Source organism: Poecilia reticulata, chromosome 11 (genome assembly GCF_904066995.2).
Source record: "Poecilia reticulata chromosome 11, P_reticulata-male-v2, whole genome shotgun sequence".
NCBI lineage: Eukaryota > Metazoa > Chordata > Actinopteri > Cyprinodontiformes > Poeciliidae > Poecilia > Poecilia reticulata.
Genome location: NC_088840.1, coordinates 14098912 through 14124268, shown reverse-complemented (window position 1 = coordinate 14124268; position 25357 = coordinate 14098912). Strand labels below are relative to the sequence as shown.

Genomic DNA, 25357 nt, shown 5'->3' with positions numbered 1-25357 from the left:
ATGGCGCTATTACACTGCGATTAAAATTTACAGACGAAGAAGACGACTTTGTCGTCTTTACTTTGTAAAAATTGTTAAACTGCCTGAATGTTTGGTGTAAATGTTGTTACTCAACGCCACAGTAAAAATATATTTTGTCCTGTTCCCCTTAAAATCTGGTGTAATTTAGTCAGCGGTCTGTTTGGGGAACCGCAAAGTTCCGCCCACTGGGGTTCCGCCCACTGGGAAAGTCAGTGGGCGGAACCCCAGAGCGATACGTCAACAATTACGTCACTGGTGCTGGGGGGCGGAGTGGGGATCGTTGTCAGAACTGCGCCTGCGCACTGTATCCGGTCTGTTCTGTGTTAGCAACAACAAAGTGAAGCTGGAGCAGAGTCCGTGTCGCCTCTACGCTGTCAGCAGCATCTTCACTATCGTCCTCCGCCGGGGTCCGATGGCTGAGAGGATGGTTGAGGGAAACTGCAGCCGGAGAAGCGAATGACATTTGTAAGACGATGGCTGTTGATGCCCGCCAGTTTCCAAACGTGTAAGTAGAAGCAGTCCAGCTGTAGTGTTGGTAGTTGGAGCTAACACAAACCGCTAACGTTTAACCGAAGAAGAAACACGGAGAGACAGCTGGCTAGCCGCGGTAACAACACGGAGGTTGGCTGCTGGTTTTTGGGTGGTAACGTTTCTCACCACAACACCCTCTCTTAACAGACGAACTGAAAACAGGTTAGAGCGAAGATGAAGCTCATAACTCGCAGTATGTATTCCACCTTTCCATTGTTTGGTTGGTGATTCATACAAACTGTCAGCGGGTTGAAACAAAGGAGCGTTTAGGGGGGGCGGGGGGGGGAGACCGAGGGGCCGCATGGACAAACACATGCAGAGAGAAGTCGGCTGTTGTTTGTTTGGTGCTCCATTTCATGCTGACACACTTCGGAGGATAACCACCCGATATTTAACTGATACACTGTGACCTAGCTAATTTCCCTAAAAGTCGCTCTGTGTGTCATCAGAGCTGCTTCTGTGTCCGACTCCAACAAGTTTTGTCTGTTTGGACAAACAGACTTTGTCCTGCAGCAGCGGAACAATACCTACTCCAACTAAGTTAATGTGTGTCAGATGATGGGAACCATTCATCCTCCTGCAGTTGTTATTGGTGTATTTATTGATTTCACTAAGAGTGAATTGTTATTCTCCTAACTATATCTTAAAATCAAAATCACACATCAATGTTGTGTTATTGTATGAGTACATAAAAACCTTGAATAAATGTATTGTTAGTTCATAAAGGATTAATTATTCCTAAACCTTGGGTGGTTTCAGGTTTTAAGGAACACCAAGGTTTTATTAAGTTACAGTTTCAATGCTGCTATAATTGAAGTAAAAGTCTTTATAATGGGAAACCTGAGAAAGGACTGGAGTTATCAGAGGTTTCTTTAGCCATATACAACCTGTATTTATACAGACCTCTCCCTCCCCCGCCTATTGCTGCATTTTACTTTTTAGCTTACTGAGAGAAAGGTTTGCTTTGCTTACAGAAAAGACAAACTCTTGTGTTTGTAGATGTTTCCACTTGATAACAACATAGACAGTCCAGTCTTGGAAACCAAAGTGCTTATTAGTTTCACACCACTTAGGTGCTGACATTACTATGCAGTTGGGATCTATAAGGCAGCAAGTGGGCATTGTGTTCTCAAAGTTGATTTGTTAGAAACAGGAAAAAGAAATTGGCAAGCATTTGAGTGAGGTTGACAAGAGCCAAGCTGGCTAGATGAATTAGTCGGACAGTCAGCAAAACTGCAGCACTTTTGAAGTATTCCTGCAGTGGACATTATCTGTCATAAGTGGGTCAAGGAAGTAGCATTAGTGAACTAGCAACAGGGAAACGGTGATGCTGATGTATGTCGCGGAGTAAATGCTGGCCTTTGTGGTCTCATTCAACCATATAACCCAAATTATTTCTGTAGAAAGCAATGCTGCTTCTGATACACTGGTGTTACTGTACACTGTGCATTGCAGAGGGCGAATGATGGTTTTTATGGCAGGCTGCAATCGACATGTCTGTTAAGCAGCCAGCTGCATGCCTGAGTAAATAGGCCCGACTAATTAACCAGCTAAAATCCGCTTAACATTACTTGCACAGTGAAATGTTATGTTAAGGTATCAACATTTAAAAAAAAAAAAATACCCAGAATGTATTTCTAACATTTATTTATTACATTTAACCAACAGAATGTTAGATTTTACATTAGCACTAGGAATAACTTATTTTTCTGTAAAAGCTTTGGATATGTAAGAGTGAGAATGTGTTATAACCGCCACATTCTCAAGTACATGTTTCTGTTACCCTAACGAAAGTTATGGGTTGTGCTGTTTGCGTTTTTACAACTTAAGCATCTTTTCTTTAAATATGGGGGAACATATTTCAGCAAACTTACCCTGAGTGTGCAGCAACGCATGGAGAAAGGGCGCCGTAGGCCTACTCCACCCAGCATACGACCAAGAAAAACTCTGGTTACTATGGCAACTTCTCTGGCGTCTCATTAAAAGAACTTTAAAGGACAACAACCGTAACATGGAAAAAATTTTGCTGTTTTCAAACCTAAACTTTGATACTGGTAACCAACCCTCACTGTCCACAAAAGTGTCTGCATTTGATCAATTAATCAGATTACGATGTAAAGTCTTTCACAAGTTTATTATTCTGACATAATAAATTGAGTATTTTTTTTTCTCTTGCTCTGTAATCTCTTACTATTCCTAAGCAACTTAAGTGTTTTAGTTGTCCTTTTGCACGAGGCCTGTGCAGCACTCTGGAATAAATTAGACTCATTACTGTGGATTTTTCCGACATCGTTCAGACCTCCATTCTCAATTGGATTTAAAACTGAAAAGACGAACGTCTAGTTAACAGGAAATTAGTCAAATGTTTCAGCTCCAGCTGACCACTAAATGACGTCTTCCTCAGATTTTACACCACTGGATAACTTAACAGGAAGCCTGCCAAGTTCAAGACATGTAATCCTTTGAATTCCAGGATTCCTTCTTGACCAGACTTCCTGCCCTTATTTAGTAAAAGAGGCAGGCAAGATATATGCACAGAGGTGAAGTGAACTGGAAGTAAACTAGTGCACACAAAAAGGAGGGAAGCAGACAGACTGACCCAGACCCATTAACTGTTGCAGCCCACTTCAGTACTTGGGTTTTGCACAAAAACACAGAATCCAGAAGTGTTTTGGGATCATTCTCAGTCTTATCTGCTTCTGTTTGACCCTTGTGTCTCGTCTGTCAGCGTACATTTTCGCTGTCTGTCAGCGCAGAGGAGGGTGGGGGTGAGACACTCATCCACGTTATTCAAATGTTCCCAAGTCCGGGCAGTCAGCGGCCAACTGTAGCCAGCCTAAAAAAAAGTGGGCTCTTTGTGAAGGCCAGACAGATGGCCATAGAATGAAGACTGTAATGATACCCTCAGCAGCCCAGCACACACACACAGACTCATGCGCTCGTCACACACTCCGCTCATTACGGGACGTCGCTGCGTGTGCGTTCAAGACGGGCTTAGCTGTTTGTGAGGAAAAGGGAGAGGTGGGGAGGATCAGGAAGGAAGCGAAGCAGAACACGTTGATAACGACGGTAATTATATGCAACATGTGAGCAGAGAAAGATGCTGCTTGTTTGTTTGTTGGTTGTTGTTTTTTTTTACCTGCATCGCTCCATTGTTATTGTTTTTGCAATATATATAAATAAAAGTTGCTCCTGTTGTCGGGAAGCGATGGGAGGATTTGCAGTGTTGTGAAAAAGTATTTGCCCTCCTTACAGATTTAATTTCCTTTTTTGCTTTTGTCACATTTAAATGTTTCGGATCATCAAACAGATTTCCATATCAAACAAATATAACCTGACTGACTAAAAAGAAGCTGTCTTTAAATAATTATCTATTCATTTATTAAGGGAAAGAAAGCTAATGCCACCCGGCGATGTGTGGAAACCGAAATTTCCCCCTTACTGATCATTGGGATGACCAAATTTTGTGGGCGCACTCAAAATTGGTAAGTAAATTGAATCTGGCTGAAAACATGGAGAAGGCTAAAATATCTCAAAAAGCAGTACATGGTGCTAATTATTTCAAAAGAAATTCAAATGAGCAAAAGAGTGACATTTGTTGGTGTGAAATGGTTTACAGAGTCATTCCTAAGGCTTTGGTACTCCACCAAACCACGCTGGACGCCATTATCCAAATATGGAGTAAACGTGGAACTGTGATGACCCTTATACTGGAGTGGCTGGCCTGCTTCAAAACAACATGGGCTCATCCAGAAAATTCCAAGAGAATCAGAAATATTTGAGGACCGCATGCATCAACTGCTTTAGTTGAGGTCAATGTTCATGAATCAACATTAATGTGAAAGGCAAACATTTTTATATTCCCAAATACTTGATACTGGGTGACTTGATGAATCTGAAGGAATCATGCGCTCACTTCTCTCAAAACAAAATCCTGTTGGAGAATGTCAGCCCATCATTTCCTGACCTTAAATTAAAGCTTATTTTAATCATCTAGTGGGACTATTACCCAAAGTAAATCTGCATGTCTATCCCAAAGGGCTTAAAACAAACCAAATTAAGGTTTTGTACAGGTCTAGTCAAAGTCTGACTTTAGATTCTTTGGTATGAGTTTAAGTAGGTGGATCATTTTCCAATACCCTCCAGCGTTGCTACATTAAAACCATTCTAATAAGAAGAATTAGCCAAAATTCCTCCAAAGCTTTGTAAAACGCACCGATTGGTTGCTGCCAAATTTATTCGGTTTAGGGGGAGATTACCATTTTTACCATTAATCCAGGTTGGTTTGGATATCTTTTTCCTGAGCCTGCAGTAAATAAAATCATCATTTGAAAAATGCCTTTTGTATTCACAGAGATCATATTTGTCTGATTATTAAGATTTATTTGTCTGAAATATAGAACTGTTCCAAAAGCAGAAGAAGAAACCTATAAGCGCAGAGATGCTTTTTCAGATCACTGTACCGTGTAAGCCTCCTCTGTGGGAGCAGCCACAGTTGTGATTTTTGGGTTTAGCGCCTGCGAGAGAAAGTAAAACTGGTTTGGCTTGGTACTTTAGTGCTGCATGGCTAAACTCACTCTCAGGCCTTTGGTGGCTGGAAAGCGTATCAACTGTGTAATATATGCAGCTACTTGCCCCTAGACTCACAGTGGCCAGCTGTGGTAATATTGACAGTGCTTTTCATCATCTGACTTGCTGATCAATAACTTGGATATCATTAACCGACTCTTCTAGCTTGGGCCTCTCTCTTATCTTCCTTCCTTTCTGGCTCCTTCTCTGTTTTCTTTTATGTCTGGTGAGATAATGTCCTCGCTGCAGAACATCAGCTGATCAATCGATGCAGTGATTGATTGAGGCTTTTCTCCTTCTATCTCTCTCGCTTTATCTCTACTCCCAAACTTCCTGTCCTTTTTTTTTTTTTTTTTTTCCCCCGTCCCTCTTCTTTTCCTGACCTTCCCAACCTATTTCTTTCCACTTACCTCAAATCTGGTCCTCCTCTTGTGTCACGCAGTTCCCTCCAATCAATCTGCTGCCTGTCTCTCTCTTATGTGCAGGGAAGGAGGACGCAGAACCATGTTGCTTTAAATTGTGACCTGCGGTGATCGGGGGAGGCAGAACAGGAGGAGGAGGTGGAGGACTGAGGCGTAGGCAAGCATTGAGTGATCTGCCACGGCTCCCAGTTGGTGGCCCACCGCAAGCGCGACGCAATGGGCAACACGGCCACCAAGTTCCGCAAGGCGCTGGTGAGCGGCGACGAGGCGCTGGCCTGGCAGCTGTATGAGGGCAACCCTCAGTTCAGGGACAGCCTGGACCCGAACGCATCATACGGAGAGCAGTACCAGCACAACACACCTCTGCACTACGTATGCCGCCACGCCATGACGCGGCTGCTCAGGTTTGTTGTTTAGATCTTTTTTTTTTTCTTCTACTTCTTCTTTTTACATTTTTAAGGCAGAGTAAAAAGGCAATGAGTCATCAGTGACTTTGTTGCAATGTTAGATAGAAAAGATTATCTTCCATACAGAGTTTCTAAATGACACTGCAGTCCACAAGGAAATGCATCAGCCTTGAGTACAAGGGAAAATCTAATCTTATTTAGTCTGATATGAAGCTGCCAACTAAAGCCTCAAACATAATCAGTGACATCAGGGAGCACTTGTGATAAAATTTTGTTCCAAGGATAATTTGGAGTCTGAGTCCAATCTCAAAAAAAAAAAAAAAAAAACAGCTCTTGAAATTTCAGTGCGCTGCTAAGTTTGTCGGCAACATTGATCAGCAGCAGTTTCTCCATGTACCTGATAATACACTCATGGGAGAAAGCAAGTTTACGCAACTATCAATATAAGTGTACCCTTTGGTTCAAAACCTTCTCTGAGAGCAAAGTCTTGAAGCTGCAATTTTCAGTCGCTTTAAATCCTTCCCAGCCTCCTCTGAGTTTTAGACTTTGACTGGGCTGTTGCAGAATTTCCACTCTTTCTTTTTTTTCCCCCCAGCCACTCTGCACTACATTTTGACCGACTCTCTAGAGTCTTTGAGATAATTGTCCAGTAACTTTCAGTTTCAGTCAAGCTCTCGCCATGACAAAAATTACCTCACATTGAGGTCAAAATTACAGACTACAGGACAGCCCTGTGGTAAACCCCAATCATTACCCCTCCATCGCCGCGCGTATCAGTTGGTATGAGTTGTACGTGCTAATATGTGGTTTTCATCTTTTCGCCAAAAACCGTGTACTGCTTTACAGCCATATGTCTCCACTTTCATCTTTCCGACGGCGATTATTTAAAAAGACTTTTGGTTCATTCAGATGTGGCTTTGGAAAGCCGAGCTGTACCGCTGCATTTCCTTTAAGTGAGAACACGGTCTTCCTTAAATTATTTCAAACAAGCCATTCATGTCCAGTGCTTTTCTAATTGTGCTTTCATGAAATTTAACCTGTTAAGTTGCAGTTAGTTGTCGCCTCCATGGCTTGTGTGAACTACAAATGAGTCTTTGTAGTTCTAGAAAGAAAGCCTGTGGCTTTCTTTCAACAATGGACACTCTTCCATAGGGCTGTGTAATTTTATCGATTCTACGATATTTATCAAATTTTTTTTCCTCAGAAGGTATCGATTTTTCATCCGCGAGTATCAATGCATTAAATCCTACTTTGACTTTTATGTCAAATCCACATGACTTAAATTATGCTTTTTTTTTACCCAGTTGCACATGTACATTAAAAAGTTACATGTAATGAAACAACCAGTTACAATTAATTAATTAATTAATTAAATGAAATAGATAAATTACATGATATAAAGGAATGAGACAAAAAATTTTCCATCAGTTCAATTAATTCAATCCAAGTCTATGGAAGAGTCACAAAATGTCACCAAAATCAAAGTCGCTCTAAAGTCTTTCAGAAAATCTTGAAAATGCATCGAATCGTATCATTTGCTGAGTACTCAGCAAATGATTCTACGGTGTTCCTCTGTCTTCAATATTCTGCTGGTTATATTAACAGTCACCTATAAAGTTAACTTGTTTCTAAGAGATTTCTGGATGATTTGCTAAGACATTATGCTTCCCTTATTCGAACCTTGACCAAAGTTTCGGAACCACGGACACAAAAGTTTCTCAGGTTGATCGTCAACCAGTTCTAGAAAAATGGGTTTGAGATGAACATAAGAGGATGGATATGCTCTGCTGTGGTTTCGGAGGGATTTTTAAAATAAATTAGGTCATGGGCTTTGGGTTACAAACTGAAGACGGGTACAGAACCGACCTCAGAACATGCAGTCGGGGGCGGGGGAGTTCATTTTCTCTTTCTTTAATATAATATATTTGCCTCTTGGATAGATTTTACTTATATTTTACAAGCCAACTCTTGAGAGTCTCCTCTACTTTATGAAAGTGCAACGCTGAATCTCCACAGCTCCCCTGTAAGAGTATTATTAGATTTTAATCCACTGCATTGTGCAGTTGGGAGTCTCGGTTTCTTCACATTCGATTAAAGTCGCTGCACACAGACACAAGCACCGGCACAGCAACAACGGGAGTGACGGCAGCATTTGTCAAGGCAGGAAACATAAAGCAGATCTGCTAAGTCTTAAGCCAAAATGCCAGGGTCAAACTAAAGGAACACATGTGGAGTTGAGAGATCATTGTAGCGTTTTGTACCTCCTGTAGAGATTATTAAACTGCTGGCTGTGACCAAGACAGCTGGATCTTTCCCTCAGTTGCCTTTATCTCCTTTTTACACTTCTTAGGCTTTCTTTCCACGATTAGAACAGGAAGCTTGTTTGAAAAGGCCAGTCAATTATCTGTGCATCTGCATGTGTGCAGGAGCATTTAGGATTTGAGGAGGTTGGAGGGCGGGGGTGGGCGGAGGGCGTTGGAGAAAACCACAGTTACTTAATGTGTCTGTGTCTGAGAACATTGCACACGACGAATCAATTGGTGTGCTATTTGTGTTCCTTTCCACTAACCTATAATAGGGCAGGGAGGCGTGCTGAACGTTGAGCTATGCTTCTGATAAGCATCGGAGGAAATGCTCCTTTGTTCCAGCGGGCTCGCATGGATGGAGACAAGTGGAGAAGTCTCAGACAAAATAAGGACTAATATAAGAAGACATGCGTGGGTTCAGTAGTTTTCCTTCTCCAGATTATTTTTAACATATCTGCTCCCTTCTTATTCGTGCTCCTGCAGTCGGGCCCCGTGGGTCGGCCTGACATGCAATCCTCTGAGATGGTGAAACAAATGCAACTATTTCGGGGAAACAGGGCGCAGTTCAGGAAGTGTGACCCTTCCTACACAAGAAGTGAGTAGGAAGTCTTAGAAAATATGTAAATAGCCACCCCGACTCATTGAGAATGTTTAACCTCTATTGTTGAGAGACAAAGCAGGAAGCGTTTAGTCTCGGAGCTCAGATTTACCACTTGCCTTTCGATGTCTAAAAGGTGACCTCCGCCAGCCGCCGTCCCCTGTTGGACTCGACTCCATTCAGCCTTGGCGGAGGGCTTTTGTGCGTGTAAATGTGTTGAGGTGGGGGGTATTGGTTTGGAGCTGAGAGGGAATAATTAGCGATTATTACTGTGCGAGTGCATTGGCTGTGTGCTGTGATTAGAGCAAAGCTGCAGGGGCTCGTGGCTGACAGGATAAGTGGGTCGAAAGGGGAAAATGCTGGGCTGCGCTTTCGGAAAACATTTAAAACTTTGAGAACGTTCAGACCTGACACTAAGAGCCATCCTTGGGGATCTGATTGCATCTAGGCAGCGGACAACACAGGTGTGAATGCACTCCAAAGGATTTTAGGACTGTCTGGAACGCTTTATTTGGCATTCGTTTGGATGTCTGAATGCAATCTTTACTAGCAGCAAAGTCCTGGAGGTCTTCTGGTTTAAAATAAAAAAAAAACTTCCTTTGGAGAGTTATGGGAAAATCAGTCACTCTCGTCAGCTTATTTAAGGCAGCTAAACCCCTAAATAAAGGACCATTTCTCAGGTTTTGGTCAACAAACGAGTCTCTTATTCTGTGACGTTTCACAGCGTCCACACATCAAGTCATTCCAACTTTGGGAATGTCTCATACTTGCTTTAACAATCAGTGGTTTGATATTACTTTCTGTAAAGCACTCAGTCTACTGTAAGGAACTATGATTATGTGATTTCATTGGACATTACCTTCCAGTCAGAGGTCACTTTTGGTTACATTACATTAGTTCCATCAATGGTCATAATCACTGATTTCGCAAGAGCTAGCTGGCCGAAACAAGTGTCAATGAAAACATGTAATCTTCTTGAATATGATATGCAGTGGAAATAAATGATATGCAAGTGATTTTACAGTTGTTAATTAGCATAATTTATATAAAAAAAAGATTTAACTGTCAGGAGAAGTTGGCTGATCTGCAGTCGTACAAGCACATCAGTGTGAAACGAGGGAACAAATTAACAAAGCGCCGAATTCACTCCTAGTCTGAATTTTGAGATATTATGTATATTTAAGATATTAATAGGGTGTGTATATATATGTATATGCTTCTTCAGGCCTGTTAATGTAGTATTTATTGTTCAGCTGAAGAAATTTATATGTAAATATGTTTACTTGGATGCAACGATGGTCACTGTAATGCAAAGCATTTTTAATACGACCTGAGAATAATCATTGTGAGGCTCGTCTATTTACATCTGAACAGTCTGTGGAGAAAACAACCCAGTCATTTTAAGTCATTTTTATCTTTTTGCTGTCACATCCTGTTTTCTTCTTTTATTAAATTCTGATTAGAAAGGCTAGGGTCTAAAATAATCAGGCTTTCTACAGCTGTACCATTTAGTCGAATAAGAACCACGGTGCCAACTAAAAGGCTCTAATCAGTAAATGGGGGTTTTGACAGACAAATGGCAGAAGGAAAACTGTTTGCTAAACAGAACTGCAGCAACATCCTGACTCCTGCAACAGGCACATTCATTTAATCCCCATGTGTCAACCAGCATGACGATTATCTCCGAGATGCTGAGCAGAAATAGTCAATATTGTGCCATACAGCCTCTCCCACCGCTTTCTGCTGTTCATCTTGAGCATCCTGACTTTCTCACACACCTGAATTGTTCTTACTCTTTGTCTGTTTGCTTCCCGTATTATTCTTTTTTGATTCCTTCAACACTATTTTATAACTTCTTTTTTTTTTATACGTATATTTGATTTTCACCTGCTGTTTTCTGACTCGGCTAGGTCGTTCCTGTTCAGCAAAGAGGGCAACCCAAACAAGCGCAACGTGCACAACGAGACATGCCTCCACGTCCTGTGCCAAGGCCCGCAGATCCTGCTACTGCCAGAGGGAGCGCTCTCTCCACGGCTGGCCCGACCGCAGAGGGACGAGCAGCGCCGCGCAGACTGCCTCCAGGTACGAACGCACCAACAGCAGCGTGCGGTGTACACAAATTTAAGATGTAATAATGATGAGCTTTCCTCCCGAGGACAGATGATCTTGAGCTGGACCGGCGCCAGACTGGAAGGAGGCCAGTACGAGAAGGCCAACGTGAACGCCACCGACAACCACCACAGCACCTGCCTGCACTACGCCGCTGCTGCAGGCATGAAGAGCTGCGTGGAGGTGAGACCAACCCTGTTGAGACAGTATATTTATATATTTTCTCCTTTTTTCCACAAGATTTAAGCTTTTTTACATTTCCTGAAAGTAAAGCCGCAAAGCCCAGTGTATTTTATTTAGATTTTACGTTGTGCAACTTTGGTGTGAAAGGAAAAGGATGTTTTGTTTTCTAAAGTTTTTCAACATCTAAATATGTGGAAAGTGTGTAAAACTGAGTCAGTATTATAAAACCCATCAGTATTTTGTTTATCATTTTCTTTGTTGTTTTTTTTACTAATTTATTGAACTTTAGGAACATTAGAAACCACTACATTTCCACTGCTTATAGATAGTTTTTATGCTTCTTAATATTCAACTACCTCTATAAAGGTTTGCCCCGGTGTATTATAAGCCTGGCGGGCCACCAGGCTTTTCTTGTGCCCCCACCAGGCTTAGCATTGCTTATTTATTTAAGTTTTTTTAAATGTTTGCATTTTTTAAGACTTTATAGTTGGTGTTTAAATATGAATCTTCCAACAACACATAATTATCAAGTGATATTTTCAAATTTCCTGTCAACTTCAAACATTTTTAAACTCAAAAACACAGCTGACCGCTGGATGAGTTACAGTCGAGCGCCACAACCAACCGGGCTTAGCAAGTTTTCTGGGGAAACCTTAACTTTGTCACCTTGTTTCCTCCGACGTAAATCCATTTTCATGCATTGAGCTCTTATTATCTCTCCTCTCTTATCTCTCTTATCATCTCTCCTCTTTTCCGCGTTCCTGCTCTTCTCCCGGTGCGTAGCTGCTGATCCAGAGCGAGGCCGATCTCTTTGTGGAGGACGAGGACAAGCTGACGCCTTGCGATCACGCCGAGCGGCACCACCACACCGACTTGGCACTCAGCTTGGAGTCACAGATGGTTTTCTCCTGCGCCTCGGCTCAGCAGTCAAATGGAGACACACACGGCGAGAGCCGCCTGCCGCAATACAAGGAGGTGAGAACACGGTTACGAGATCTGGAGGGGTTTCCTGCTGGCTCAAGTTATTTTTATACCTGTGTTGTATCTTTGAATTTATTTATTTATTTTTTTCTTGACACATTTTGCTTCAGAACTACACACATGGCTGAAATGATTATGTAATGACAGTCACAATATTTCCTTTTTTTTTTTTTTTTTTACTAAACAAAGCATAGACTTTGTTTATGTTACTTTAATCGTTACCTTTCAGATATGTATTTATTTTGTCTACAAAATGACTTTGCAAAGCTTTCTAAAGGCAAAGTTATTGCAGCTCTAGAGAAATTGTTTATAGAAGCGCAAAAAGTATCATAATTATTGGACTCTCAGGCTAAATGCTATAACGTCAAAGTAAACAAGCTGCCTAAGAACAAACTGTAGATTTGTACCAAATGGATCACAGCTTTCACATTAACGTAGATTTTTTTTTTTTTTACTTCATCAACAGAATTGTGTCTTTGCAGCGGTTTTTCTTTAACGAAGGTCACAGCTTAGTGGTTCTTAGTGCACGCACATGCCAGACCTCTCGTCCTGTTTCTCAGCCTCCTTGCACTTTGGGGACCAGCACAGTTGTATAGCAGCAGCTGCTGCCAACAGATACCAGACTGATCTTTATTCCTGCAGCCAAATCCATGCTAATACCTAATCTCTCCATCCCACCACTACAGCCACCCCCCTCCCGCTCTTCCCCACGTATCTGTTCGTTTCTCATGATCTTTTTCACTTTCCCAGTTTTATCACAGCACAGTTATTTTCTCGTTTTTGATAAAAGCTGACCTCATTCCAATTTTTTTTTTTTCACCTGAATATTTCTTTCTCTCTCTCTCTCTCTCTCCTTCCAGCCTTACGAGGGACTGAAGATTCAGGATCTGCGCCGACTGAAGGACATGCTGATCGTAGAGACTGCGGACATGCTGCAAGCTCCTCTTTTCACGGCTGAAGCCCTGCTTCGAGCGCATGGTGCGTTTCTGACTTGGCGAAATATGATATTTTAAAATTATGTTTCCATAATGATGCCGTAGAGTCTTTTGTTTATGTCCTTCTTTCAGATTGGGACAGAGAAAAGCTTCTGGAAGCCTGGATGTCTGATGCTGAAGGCTGCTGCCAGCGCTCTGGCGTCACCATGCCCACCCCACCGCCCAGCGGCTACAACGCCTGGGACACCCTGCCGTCTCCCCGCACTCCGAGGACGCCGCGCTCACCCCTAACGCTCACCCTCACCTCCCCCACCGACAGCTGCCTGACACCAGGAGAGGAAGGCCTGGCTACGGTGAGAAACGAGGAAAGAGTTCAGCAAGAAGCCATGGAAACCATCCTTTACATGAAGAGTTAAATTTGTGGTTTGGTAGCAGCAGATCAAAGAGCATCCCTTCTGCTATTCTCTTCTTTCTGTGTTTTTATTTTCATAAAAACATTTAACAGAAAATTGAGCTAAATTCTGGAAGAAAGCTTGTTAGAGGCTATAAAAGACTTTAGACTGAGGCAGGGGTTCACCTTGCAGCAGGGCAGTCACACAAAACACACAGCCAGAGCTGCAACGCTTTTTACATCAAAGCATATTTACGTCTTCAGATGAACTACTTGACCTAAAGGTGGGAGAGGCAAGACTTGAAGATCAATGTTCACAGATATAATGTTGCAAAGAGGAATGTGTAAAAACGTGTTTTCAATGCTGCAAATCCGGCAGAGAGAGTTGCCCCCGACTATTTTCAGGTCAAATTAACAACAAAATAAATTATTGATCGATGTGTCAAATCAGGGGAGCTAATTACTCAGTTTTTGTTTTTTTATATATATATATATATTTTTTTTTTTTTTGTTTAGAAAACTTTCTAAGCTACTCCACTTCAGTACCACTTTGTATTGCTCCTTCACATTTATTCCCAATAAAATACTTGGTAGGGTTTGGTAACAACATGACAAAATGAAAACTTTGAATACTTTACATTAGAGATAAAAATGTAGTTCATTAGAAGCAAACAGTATTGTTTTAAGGACAGTTTTATCATATTCTGGCAGGTAAAACAGCTTATGATTGTGTCTTCACTCTCTGCGTTCTCCCTGCAGTGTGGCATCTGCCTCTGCTCCATCTCAGTCTTTGAAGACCCGATCGACATGTCCTGCGGTCATGAGTTTTGCAGATCCTGTTGGGAGGGGTAAGGCCTTTAATTCCAGCGTGCGCCCTGTATGTGTTCTTATCTTTTGCCCGTATTGATTGTTTTCTTTTGTTTTCCTTCAGGTTTCTCAACATAAAGATTCAGGAAGGCGATGCTCACAATATCTTCTGCCCTGCCTACGAGTGTTACCAGCTGGTTCCTGTGCATGTGATAGAGAGCGTGGTTTCTAGAGAGATGGATCAGCGCTACCTGCAGTTTGATATCAAGGTAGAAATATCATGTTCAGATTATTGGAATCAAAGGAAAGATTTTTTTACGTCCAGTTTGTGTTTGTATTTTATTTTTTTTTTTAAAGTGTTGTGTAACCTTTTCCTCTCTGCTTTCCAACGTTTATCTCTGGGTTTTTTTAACCTCTCATGCGTGCAGGCCTTTGTGGAAAACAACCCATCCATCCGCTGGTGTCCCGCTGCTCGCTGTGAGCGAGCGGTGAGGCTCACCAGACCGGGCCCCGGAGACAGCGACCCCCACAGCTTCCCCCTGCTGCCGTCCCCAGCTGTCGACTGTGGCAAGGGTCACCTGTTCTGCTGGTAAACACCATAATTTATTATTCTGCAGGCAGGGATAAACACACACAGAGTCCACAGAATTTGTCTTAACACTGTCAGAAAAGCTAAAAGCAGAAATGTTATCCCCTCTTTCTGTTGTATTTTAAAGTGACAAGCCGGTTTTGTGCTGGTTTCTCTGTGCTCAGCTCTGTTTATTACCCTTGTGTCCGCAGGGAATGCCTCGGCGAGGCCCACGAGCCGTGTGATTGTCAGATGTGGAGGAACTGGCTCCAGAAAGTCACAGAGATGAAGCCTGAGGAATGTAAGCCCCAATCTTTTTTTCCGGGAACTTTCAGTCACCAGGAATCTTTCTAGCTTGAACCACAACAAGTCGGTTTTACTGCAGCTGTCAGATCTTTCCACCAGGAAGTCTCCAATATATCTCTTTAACAGCCTGACAGGTGTTGAGGTCTCTCACATTTGCTGACTTGTTTGCCTGAATGCTGGTGTTGGACAGGAGAAATGTCGCCAACGTGTGATTTTTGCCACAGTGGCAGGAGTGAGCGAGGCGTACGAAGATGCCGCTAACTGCCTGTGGTTGTTGACCAACTCCAAACCGTGTGCCAACTGCAAGTCGCCCATTCAGAAGAATGAGGGCTGCAACCACATGCAATGTGCCAAAGTAAGCTGCGCAATCTCTGATCCGCCTTGTCGTTTGTTGACACGTTTTGATTAATTGTATGATGAGAGTTTAGGACTCTGGTTATGTGGGTTATACAGGATTCAATACAGAGTCTGGAAACGTCTTTTCCAGATCATGGCAAACTCTTGTTTTTTATTTTCTAAAATGAACTCCGAAGTCTAGAATTTTGTACATTTTTGCTTGGAGACCCGAACTCTGTATTTCTGTATTAAAGAAATGCTGTTGCCTTTCTCTCTCTCTCTCCATGCAGTGTAAATATGATTTCTGCTGGATATGCCTGGAGGAGTGGAAGAAGCACAGCTCGTCCACGGGAGGCTACTATCGTTGCACTCGCTATGAGGTCATTCAGCAGCTAGAAGAGCAGTCCAAAGAGATGACTGTGGAGGTAGAAAAAAAAAAAAAACAAAAACGCTCTTTTCTTCTCAGCTTAAAACAGTACGGAAGAGGATTAAAAAATAATGGGGAAAAAAAAGTCAAAATTCTGACTTTAATCTCAGAATTCTGAGAAAAAAGTCAGAATTCTGAGGTTAAAGTCAAATTCAGAATTTTTTCTCTGAATTCTGAGATTAAAGTCAGAACTGTTTTTTTTTTTTTTTTTATTCCAGTGGCCCTAATCTTCTTCCGTAAAACAGGGCTCTTCATCACACAGTATGCTTTCCCTTTCTCATATTTACATCCACATTAGCAAAACAATCACTTGTCACCTATTAAAAAAAAGATTTGCTTAGGCTTCTCTCAAACCAGAATAAAAGTACACACTGCAAAAACACAAAATTAGATCAAAGATATTCATTTTTGGTCTAGTTTCTAGGGAAAATATCTTGTATATATATAGTATAATTTAAATAATATGAAGCGAACTTACACGTAACTTTTCAGCAAAGGTATACGTGCCTGAAAAGCAGAGGCAGCACGGTGCGTAGATAAATCAGGAAAATGGCAAAGAAAGCCTAAGTGCCGATTCAAAGTGTGAAGTAATGTCATGCTTGTTCTTAAAGTTTCCCACGATCCAGCAGCGTTCAAACGATCCGAGATCCTGGTTCATATCCAGCGTTGATGGGACTTGATGTCCGAACGCCTCATATAATTTAATGTGCTAATACACTACCGCACATTTACTAATGACATCGAGTATTTTTATGTATTTATTTCCAGGCAGAAAAGAAGCACAAAAGTTTCCAGGAGCTGGACCGCTTTATGCACTACTACACTCGCTTCAAGAACCACGAACACAGTTACAAGGTACTAAGCGCATGCTTCGATGATCAGCACTTCCATGTGCTGTGCTTTTCATGTTTAAATGCTCTCTGTGCATCCTTTCCCTTTCTGTGGGTCAGTTGGAGCAGAAGCTGCTGAAAACGGCAAAAGAGAAGATGGAGCAGCTGAGCAGAGCCTTCATTAGCCGTGAGTCTTTGAACTTTGCCCGTTTGGATCCTGCCTAAGCAGCGGAACCAGCTGGACGAACGTTCTTGAGTTACAGCGTATCTGTCCGGCTCCAGGTGAGGGCACTCCTCCAGACACCCGTTTCATTGAGGACGGCGTGACCGAGCTGCTGAAGACGCGCCGCGTGCTGAAGTGCTCTTACCCGTACGGCTTCTTTCTGCAGCAGGGCAGCACACAGAAGGAGATATTTGAACTCATGCAGGTACTCTTGGCTAATTTCCGGAACGGGGAAACCTTTCAGAGATTTTCTTTTTTTTTTTCATCCTGTCCCCCTTGTTTTCACCAGACGGACCTGGAGATGGTGGTGGAGGATCTGGCTCAGAAGGTCAACCGGCCGTACCTCAGGACGCCGCGGCACAAAATAATTAGCGCAGCGCGGCTGGTGCAGCAGAAGCGGCAGGAGTTCCTGGCATCGGTGGCCCGCGGCGTCGCTCCCAACGACTCTCCCGATCCGCCTCGCAGGAAGTAAGCGACAAATCTGCTTATTAACATTGTCGTTCTTGTTGCTTTAATCTGAAATTCACTGAACATGGAGCTGCTACACAGGCCTGTATAAATATTAGTTAGGAAAGTAGGAGCATGGCAAAATATTTGGATTTCTTTATTCCCGTTTCTGTGTTTTTCCTTTCTGTCCAAACATCGTTGTGTCTTTCTGTTCCTTCCTCCTGTGCTCCTTCTATCCTTACCTTTCATCCATCCCTCTGCCCTTCTCACTTAGTTTTTGTGTCCTTCCTCCCTCTTTGTGTCCTCAATTCCTTCCTTTTTTCTTTTTGTTCTCCCTTCCATCTTGGTGTCCACCCTTCCTTTCTTTTCTGGGTTATCCTTTCTTACTTATTTTATTCCTCTCTTACTTTCCTAGTGGTCTTCTGTCTTTCTTCTCATTTTTGTGCCCTCCCTGTCTCCATTTCTTGTTCTGTTACTCCTTTCTTTTATTCTTTGTCTTTCCCCCTCCTTGTCCCACTTCCCTTATTATCTTGTCCTTTTTCTTCCTTCTCCCTGTGTCCTACATCACATCCTTGTCTGTGTCATTTCTTTGTTACTCATCTCTTCCTTCCTTCTTTTCTTTGCTTTCTCCTTCCTCCCAACTCTTGTCTTGCTTTCCTTCCTTTCTTGTCTTTTTTTGTCCTTCCTTAGATATTTTTCCTCTGTTGTACATTCTCTCCCATGTGTCCTATTCCCCTTCCTGTCTTGTACTTGTTGCTTTTTTTTTTTTTTTGAGGGGGGGATTGTTTGGGTTTTTTCTGCATATTTAAAGCTCGTCACCTAGAAATGTCTGCCATAATTCATATCAAACTTTTTCTATTTTGAAATTAGCCATTAAGTCTGAAACTTTGCAAAATATGTGGGAACCTTTTGGATGAATCTGTATTGCAGTTACCCTGGAGGATCATGGGACTGGGAGTACCTTGGCTTTGCATCACCTGAGGTAGTTGCCAAAAAACGTTTCCGTTCATGCTTCCTAAGCCTACCGCTACTGACCTGCCGTTGCATGAAGTCCTGCTACAGCATGACTGCAGCTGACATAGTGTGCTTATGTGTGTTAAGATGGGAAGCCGTCACTCTGTGCTGGGAGCAGGAGATCACAGAGAGAGACAGTCGCAGGTAACGTACCATAGTTCCCTGGCACAAAGTGCAAATGCATGGCCTATATTTTGTTCCCCTGCGGCTGCACGCCTGCTCGTTATGAACTACTTTATGAGACACCTGCTCTGGCGTTGGTTTGTAATGGGCTAATGCGGCGACGGCTCTTTGCAGGATTATGCTGACATCCAGTACCGGCGCAGACACAGACCGCGACGCAGAGGAGACATGCTGAGTCTGCACAACCTCAGAAGCAGCAGCAACACGCCGGAGACCAGCAGGAGGAGCGATAACACAGGTCTGGCTGCAGCTTTAACACACACTCTCTGCCATTTTATCCACCTGAATTCTTCACTTTTAGTGAGCTTAGAACCACAAGATGTACTCGATGAAAGTTTGATGCGAAAGGTCAACAGAAAGTAGTGCATAATCGTAAAGCGGAGTGAACACTTTTAGTGATCTTTTGGAGCTTTGCTCATAAATATTCTCTGTAAAACCACTCAAGCTCAATCAGGTCGGATGAAGAACATTTATGAACATTAATTCTCAGGTCTAGCAACAAAATGTTAGTTGGATTTAGCTCTGGTTGGCCGTGTGCTCAGAATCGTGGTCCTACTAAGGTGAACCTCGCCCCAGTTTCAAGTCTTCTGCAGCCTCCAAACAGGTTTCCTGCCATGACAGTTCTGTATTTATTTCTCTGTTTGTCCTTCAATCAGCTCTACACAGCAGGTGGTAGGTTACATCCATGTGTGTTTGCTAAATCTCCCACAGGAACATTTTACAACTTTCTTTCAACAATAGCTTTTGTTATGCCTCTCCATAAAGGCCTGATTTGCTGTGTTGAAAGTTTCACCCCACCTCCAAATTTGGAGTGCTGTTGGTTATGACATAAGAGCTCTATAAAATACTCTGAGGTTTATAGTTTTAAAGGGGAACTGTTATGCATAACTCACACTTTGTATGTTTTCATACTTCTGTTTGCGTCTCAATTATTTCTATAAACAGTCTAAGTGCTTAAGAACCACCCTGACAAGTTTTTGGGGGTCTAGAAAAGGAGCCGTTTCAAAATCGTTAAATTACAGTCAATGGGCGCCGTATTGTTACCTAGCAACCTCAGAGGAGCTCTGGGCATCAACTTGTGGAGCAGCGGCACGTTTGGTCAGCTGGTTTTATTGCTATATGCACTGTACAATGGCTACTGGAATAAACAAGTGTTTTTTGTTGACTTACCATTCAGAAACCTAATGCTGCATTCTTGTCGGTAGCGCAGGAGGTTCTACTAATGCTTTTCATAATTGTGTGTCTTATTTGCAGCCATTTTCACGTGTACGTGTAGAGTTGGGGGGGGTGTGGCCAGCAGCAGATTATTTGGATTTAAAGTGACTTCTTTGAGGAAGCAGAATAGATCAACTTTAATGTAAAAAGGCAAAAGAAACATGAATATTGTGTATTTTACCACGAAAAGCTTAAATCTTGTGCAGGTTTCTCAGTGGTTTACTATAAAGGGGGCAGTTCTCTGATTTTGACAAATACTCGTGCAACTTCTATTCTTGCCTCTATATATAACTGGTTTGTCAGTGCAGCAGACAGCCAGCAAATAGGATTTTACTTTATTGCTCCATCACTCTGGTCCGATCGAAACACACATGCCGTGATCACTCAGATCGATTTATAATCCGGTGGAGCGCATCAGGCCTCGTTTCACCGAGATATTTCCTTCTCGCCGTTCGTTTCAGATCCAGCAGAGAGGACTGAAGGTCGCCGGAGAGCCCTGGGCTCCCTCGACGAAGACGACCCCAACATCCTCCTCGCCATCCAGCTGTCGCTCCAGGAGTCCCGGAGAGAGCAGGGCCTGGATGGCGGCGCGGAGAGGAGGCCGGGGACGGCGGGTGATCTGGCCGACGTCGCTTTGCACTCCCTCAACATGGAGGACCCTCCAGGAGCCCGTGGCCCCTCCTTTCCCGCTTCCCTGCTGGATCCCCCTCGGCCCCCCAACAGGACAGACTCCACCACGACACAGCCATCCGTGCTCAGCTCCCTGCCCCTGCCGCCCCCTCCTCCCACCCTCAGCGCTGAGCTGCTGGAGCTGGGAGACAGCCTTATGAAGCTGGGGAACATCACCACTCCTTACATGGACCCGGAGCTGGCGTGCAGCCGCGGTGCGCTCGCTGCTCCTTACAGCGACTGCGGCCACAGGCCGGACCAGAACACATCGACTCCACACGCCATTCTGGATCAGATTGCCGTCACAGACCCCCATCATGACAGCAAAGAGCCGAGCTACTGCGGCTCCTATTCGGCTGAGAGTGAACACACTGCCTCCTGTGCGCTGGATTGCACTCATAACCCCCCCCATCCTGGCGAGTACAGCCGGGATCCGGATGAAGCGGAGCGCTCCTACCAGCCGGGAAGCTCCTACACCGCCGAACATCCCTCCACCTACGCTCTGGACCCGCCCCGGTCCGAGCCCCAGCCTCCTGTCCAGCTGTGCCTCCCATCGCCGGAGCTGGAGCCAGAGCTGCTGCTTTCCCCGGTGATTCCACCAGGGGGCCCTTTCACCCCCAGCGACCCCCAGAGCCTGCAGGCCCTGGACCCCACGGCCAGCGCTCAGCTGCTGGACAACATCATGGCCTGGTTCAACAACAACATCAACCCCCAGAACAACCCCCAGAACCTGGCTCTCATCCCGTCCCCGCCCACCACGGAAACAGACTCCTCCCCCGACACGCACGCCGGCGCCGAGAAGGACGGGACCGCCGCACCGGTCTGGCAGCCCCTGGAGGGCGCAGCCGGCGGCCGCGAGGCTCCGAAGAGGCCCGACTCCCTGGAGCTGGAAAACAGAGACGTCAGAGAGGAGGGTGTGAGCGCGGGGTGTGTGTCGGACCTGTCGCTGGACGAAGAGCACACACACCCGCGGTCACACAGCCAAGCTGACCCGGCGGCTGCGGCAGAGAGCGAAGCGGACACCGTGCTGCAGCTGGAGGGCAGCGGGTCACCGGAGGAGTGGGAAGAGCAGGAACACTTGGTGTGACGGCGAGCAGAGAGGAAACCGATCAGAGTGTTTACCGGATGTACTATACTGTATTTAAAGATGATGTCACACACAGGTTGGACAGTTTAAGTGCTTTCTGTCTGTTGCTCCAGAAACAGACAACCAATTATTCATGAAAACAACAACAAAAATAACGTTTCAGATTACATGAAAGAAAATCCGTTGATATCAGAACACATGAACCATGGTTTTTATTTTTATTATTAGCATTATTTATCCTCCTGCTTCTCATATTTATTTCCTGAGTTTAGGGATGAAGTGTTGGTGCTGCAATCCAAACTTGCCTCATGTTTTAACACTTGACTGACTGATTATAGATGATTGCTGTAAACCTGGAGCCCGATGGGTGCGCTGTACAATCAGAGGGGCTTACTTCAGATTCCCGTGCCTGTTGTTGGTGCCAACACACTGATCGCTCCTGCATCACTCTCATGTTGTACTGTTGTGTTTCTGCTGCAGGGACGTTTAAAGTCGAATCCCTTCTCACGGTGGACTGATTTGCTCAAAGGCGCTTCTCAGATGAAAGAATCATTTCAGTGCAACTGAAGAATAGTGGAGTTTGCATACACTCATCATGGAGGCCTGGTCATGTTTATTTGGGGTTCTAATTGATTTATTTATTTAGTTCACACTTTGGAATAGTTATGCAAGGGACAATAGTGTGTATTTTCCAGGCACATAATGCCATTTTATAACCCAGTCAAGTAGCTGTTACTTTCAGTTTTTATCAAAATGCTGCATATTTCAAACTTCGCAATTTGGCGCCTTGAAATTGGGCCTCTGTCTCTCTAAGAATCTCCAACACTTTCCGACACTCCGCCTTCAGCATGTCATCACAACAATGCTCCTCCTTATGCCATTTAAGGCCATTTTTAGGAGCGTTGGACCAAGAAGTAGATGAATAAGTTAAGAGACTTTCTCAACAGCACACATGGTCAGAATTATACATCCAGGCTCAAATATGTTCATGCACCCCAATATTTAGTTAAATGGTTTAGTTCAGTGGGTCCCAAACTTTTTCTCCTGGACCCCCCTAGTGGTTTCCAATCTATTTCTGCTCCCCCGCCCCCCATGACTTACAAATAGCTGTCTGGTTGAACGATGTGTGTGAGCGAAGGTGGGGGTGGATTCCTAGAGACTTCCTGTTATACTCAGCTCCAGCTCCAGACAAACAATGGGGGAGGAATCAACTTTTTAGGAGGAAAAATGAATCGTAGCTGAACATAGACAACACCAGTAGCCTACAAGCTACTTGTTAACAAGCTTAAGATGATGTATTGATATTAGTTAGCTAGTCATCTTTTAGCTAACTTTACCTGCATCCAACAGCTTTACTCAACAGTCGGTTAGTTTGGGGGGAAAACTGAAAAGTTCTTTGTGTTTTGCTGGTTTGCTGCCATGATTCTAACACAAGCCTGCGTAGCTCTGCACAGCAGCAGCAGGTCTCCTTCACTGCCGCACAGCGTTGTAGCGCTCATGTTGCGTTTAAAGGCGGCTCGTAAAAACACGTTACCACATGTTAACAACGGATTAAACGGTTTTAACTGCTGATAAAAGTGACAGAGGACACAGATATGGGAAGTGTGGAAGCCCCTATTGTATCAAATTGACTGAGGAATAACAGAGTTGGCCATTCTAAGGTAAAAACCCAGCGCACACAGCGTTGATGGGTTTTTTTTCATACAGACGACTTACCCCACCCCCCCTGCAATGGCACGGCGGCCCCCCAAAGGGGCACGCCCCACAGTTTGGGAACCTCTGGTTTAGTTAATGGTTTAGCTAGCTAAATGATTTAGTCAGCTAAGTGGTTTAGCCAGCTACAGCTGTAATAATAGCAGCTTGTCGATTGCTTGAAAAAGCATACAGATGAAGTGCAGCCGTCTGTTCCACATGCAGCTAAATATGTGTGAATATATGTTCATATTTGAGCCAAAGAAAAGACGTCTCTGCCCGGACTTTGTTTTTAAAACTGAATTTATGTGTGCCATGTTATGATTTTCAAAAATGGGAAGATTAATTATTGAATCCCCAAATTAATATGACAGCCGTAGAGCACCGTGGTGTGTCTCTGTAAACCTTTGATCAAAGCTGCATTTAACTCACTTTGGCTCGTAATTTTTGTTTGCAAAACTCTAAAATTTGCATAATTTCAAAGTAAATCTCAGCTATAACACATTCAGGCGAGTTATTTTGAAAGGCAAGTTTCCAGCGAATCAAAATGTAAAACGATATAATGTGAAATGGTTAAAGAAGTTATTTCAGTGGAGCGTTTTTTTTTGTTTTTTTTCGTTGCCATCATGTAATTCTTACAGGGGAATAACACGCATCGCTTTATTTGCTGATATCTAACTTAATTACGCTCATTATTTTAACTTTGATGTTGAGGCTCATAAAAAAAGGAAAAAAAAAAGAAATTCACACTACAGCAAAAGTCATTAAATGCATTATTTTCTTTTGACATTTAAAAGGAAAAACACCTCAAGCGACTTAATTTGCTATGTTCTGCTTGATTTAAGAGTTTTGCACATAATATCTGAGACAAAGTAATAGTTAATGTACTGTAAAGCAGATCATATCTACTCCACTGCTGTTGACTGGTACAGTTTGCTGTAATTGATTAGATGTGGGATGGGAATTTACTGTAATTTATACTTTATGAATTAAGACAGAAATGATCTTCTTTTCAAGAGTTAAGGCCAGAGTTTTATTGGTCTGTGTGCCTTTTTATCTCGTATTTGTTTATATTTATTCTAGTTTTCACTTTTTAAACCTTCAGAGCAAAGATTTTTATTTAAAGAAAACGGAGGAAACGCCGCTTTAAATACTCATTTGTCCTAAATGAGCCCCACAGTGACGAGGTTGATTTTTTTTTTTTTTTTTTGGAGGGTTTTCACACTACAAATGAGCAGCCGGTTTATCTGAACGTTCAGTTTGTTTCATTCGCTCAGGCTAGAACATTACGTCATTTTTATTCCCTGCTGTAATGTTTACAGGAGATTCAAACACTGCCCGCTGTGGTGAGAGACGCTTTGGTGCTTTAATCAAACTTTCATGGCTCGAGATCCGATGCAGCTGACGTGATAACCCCAAATGAAACGGCTAACGTCGATTGTCGCGACGTCGGAGGAACCGGTGCGAGCCGTGACGTTTCAGGTTACAGGTCGGTTTTCTCTCGCGTCGTAGAGCAGTGGAAGCACTGAACCTGAAGTCTTCATTTTACACCAGCATAGCTGGCAGGTGGAGTAGAATGATTATTACTTTTGTTTTTTTTTCTAAATTAGAATAGGGTTGTTTGTGTTGAATAACTGTCCAGTGCCATTTGGTGCCCCTCTCACTGTATTCTTGATTTATTGCGCTGAACCAACAACTTCATAAATTAAGGGGAAAAAAAAGAAAGAAACTGCACTCTTCATTGATTTTACTTGATACATTCCCGCCTGGTCTCAAGAAAGGTTTGATGTGTGGCCAAATCTACAAGTGAAAGTGTCAGTGCAGAGTTTACTCAATAAAAAGAACTGAAAATGTGTTTTTGTGTCTTTCTGGAGTTCTCCAACTATAAGAATGTAAACAGGTCAAACATGTGATCTTAATTAGAAATGTGTTGATCATGACGGTTCTAAAGGAGGTCAGGGGGGGCAAAAGGAGCCAATGCCTCGGTAGAACTGATTCTGAGATGATAGTAAATCAATTGTAGTAAATTGATTACAGTCAACTAATTAATTGGCTGATATTAGATTTTACATCCACAGCTTTATTTTAACAATTACTTAA

The 25357-nt window shown here is 43.2% G+C and overlaps 2 protein-coding genes across 5 annotated transcripts in view; one reads left to right on the top strand and one right to left on the bottom strand.

Moving 5' to 3' along the window:
• The window catches only part of fam83hb (family with sequence similarity 83 member Hb), a 29657-nt gene extending 27127 nt beyond the window's left edge, over window positions 1-2530 (bottom strand). For 2 of the 3 annotated variants that reach the window (XM_081613040.1, XM_081613041.1), the window contains exon 1: window positions 2427-2518. The gene's annotated coding sequence lies outside the window, so the exon portion shown is untranslated. Of the gene's footprint in view, window positions 1-2426 lie in introns of all 3 variants that reach the window. The other variant, XM_008421988.3, reaches the window with a different exon arrangement.
• On the top strand, window positions 236-25112 carry LOC103472378 (ankyrin repeat and IBR domain-containing protein 1-like). 2 transcript variants are annotated; one of them, XM_008421991.2, is made up of 21 exons: window positions 236-526; window positions 5607-5947; window positions 10765-10936; window positions 11015-11146; window positions 11930-12121; window positions 12988-13105; window positions 13195-13415; window positions 14213-14301; window positions 14385-14529; window positions 14689-14849; window positions 15041-15129; window positions 15359-15489; window positions 15761-15895; window positions 16666-16752; window positions 16848-16914; window positions 17010-17155; window positions 17240-17418; window positions 18328-18379; window positions 18499-18555; window positions 18709-18832; window positions 20271-25112. In XM_008421991.2, exons 2-21 carry the CDS (start codon window positions 5760-5762, stop codon window positions 21563-21565), a joined length of 3780 nt encoding a protein of 1259 aa, XP_008420213.1. In that variant the 5' UTR covers window positions 236-526; window positions 5607-5759; the 3' UTR covers window positions 21566-25112. The 2 variants fall into 2 exon arrangements, with proteins under 2 accessions (XP_008420213.1, XP_008420214.1); XM_008421992.2 differs by lacking the exon at window positions 18499-18555.
• The last annotated feature ends 245 nt before the right edge of the window (window positions 25113-25357 follow it).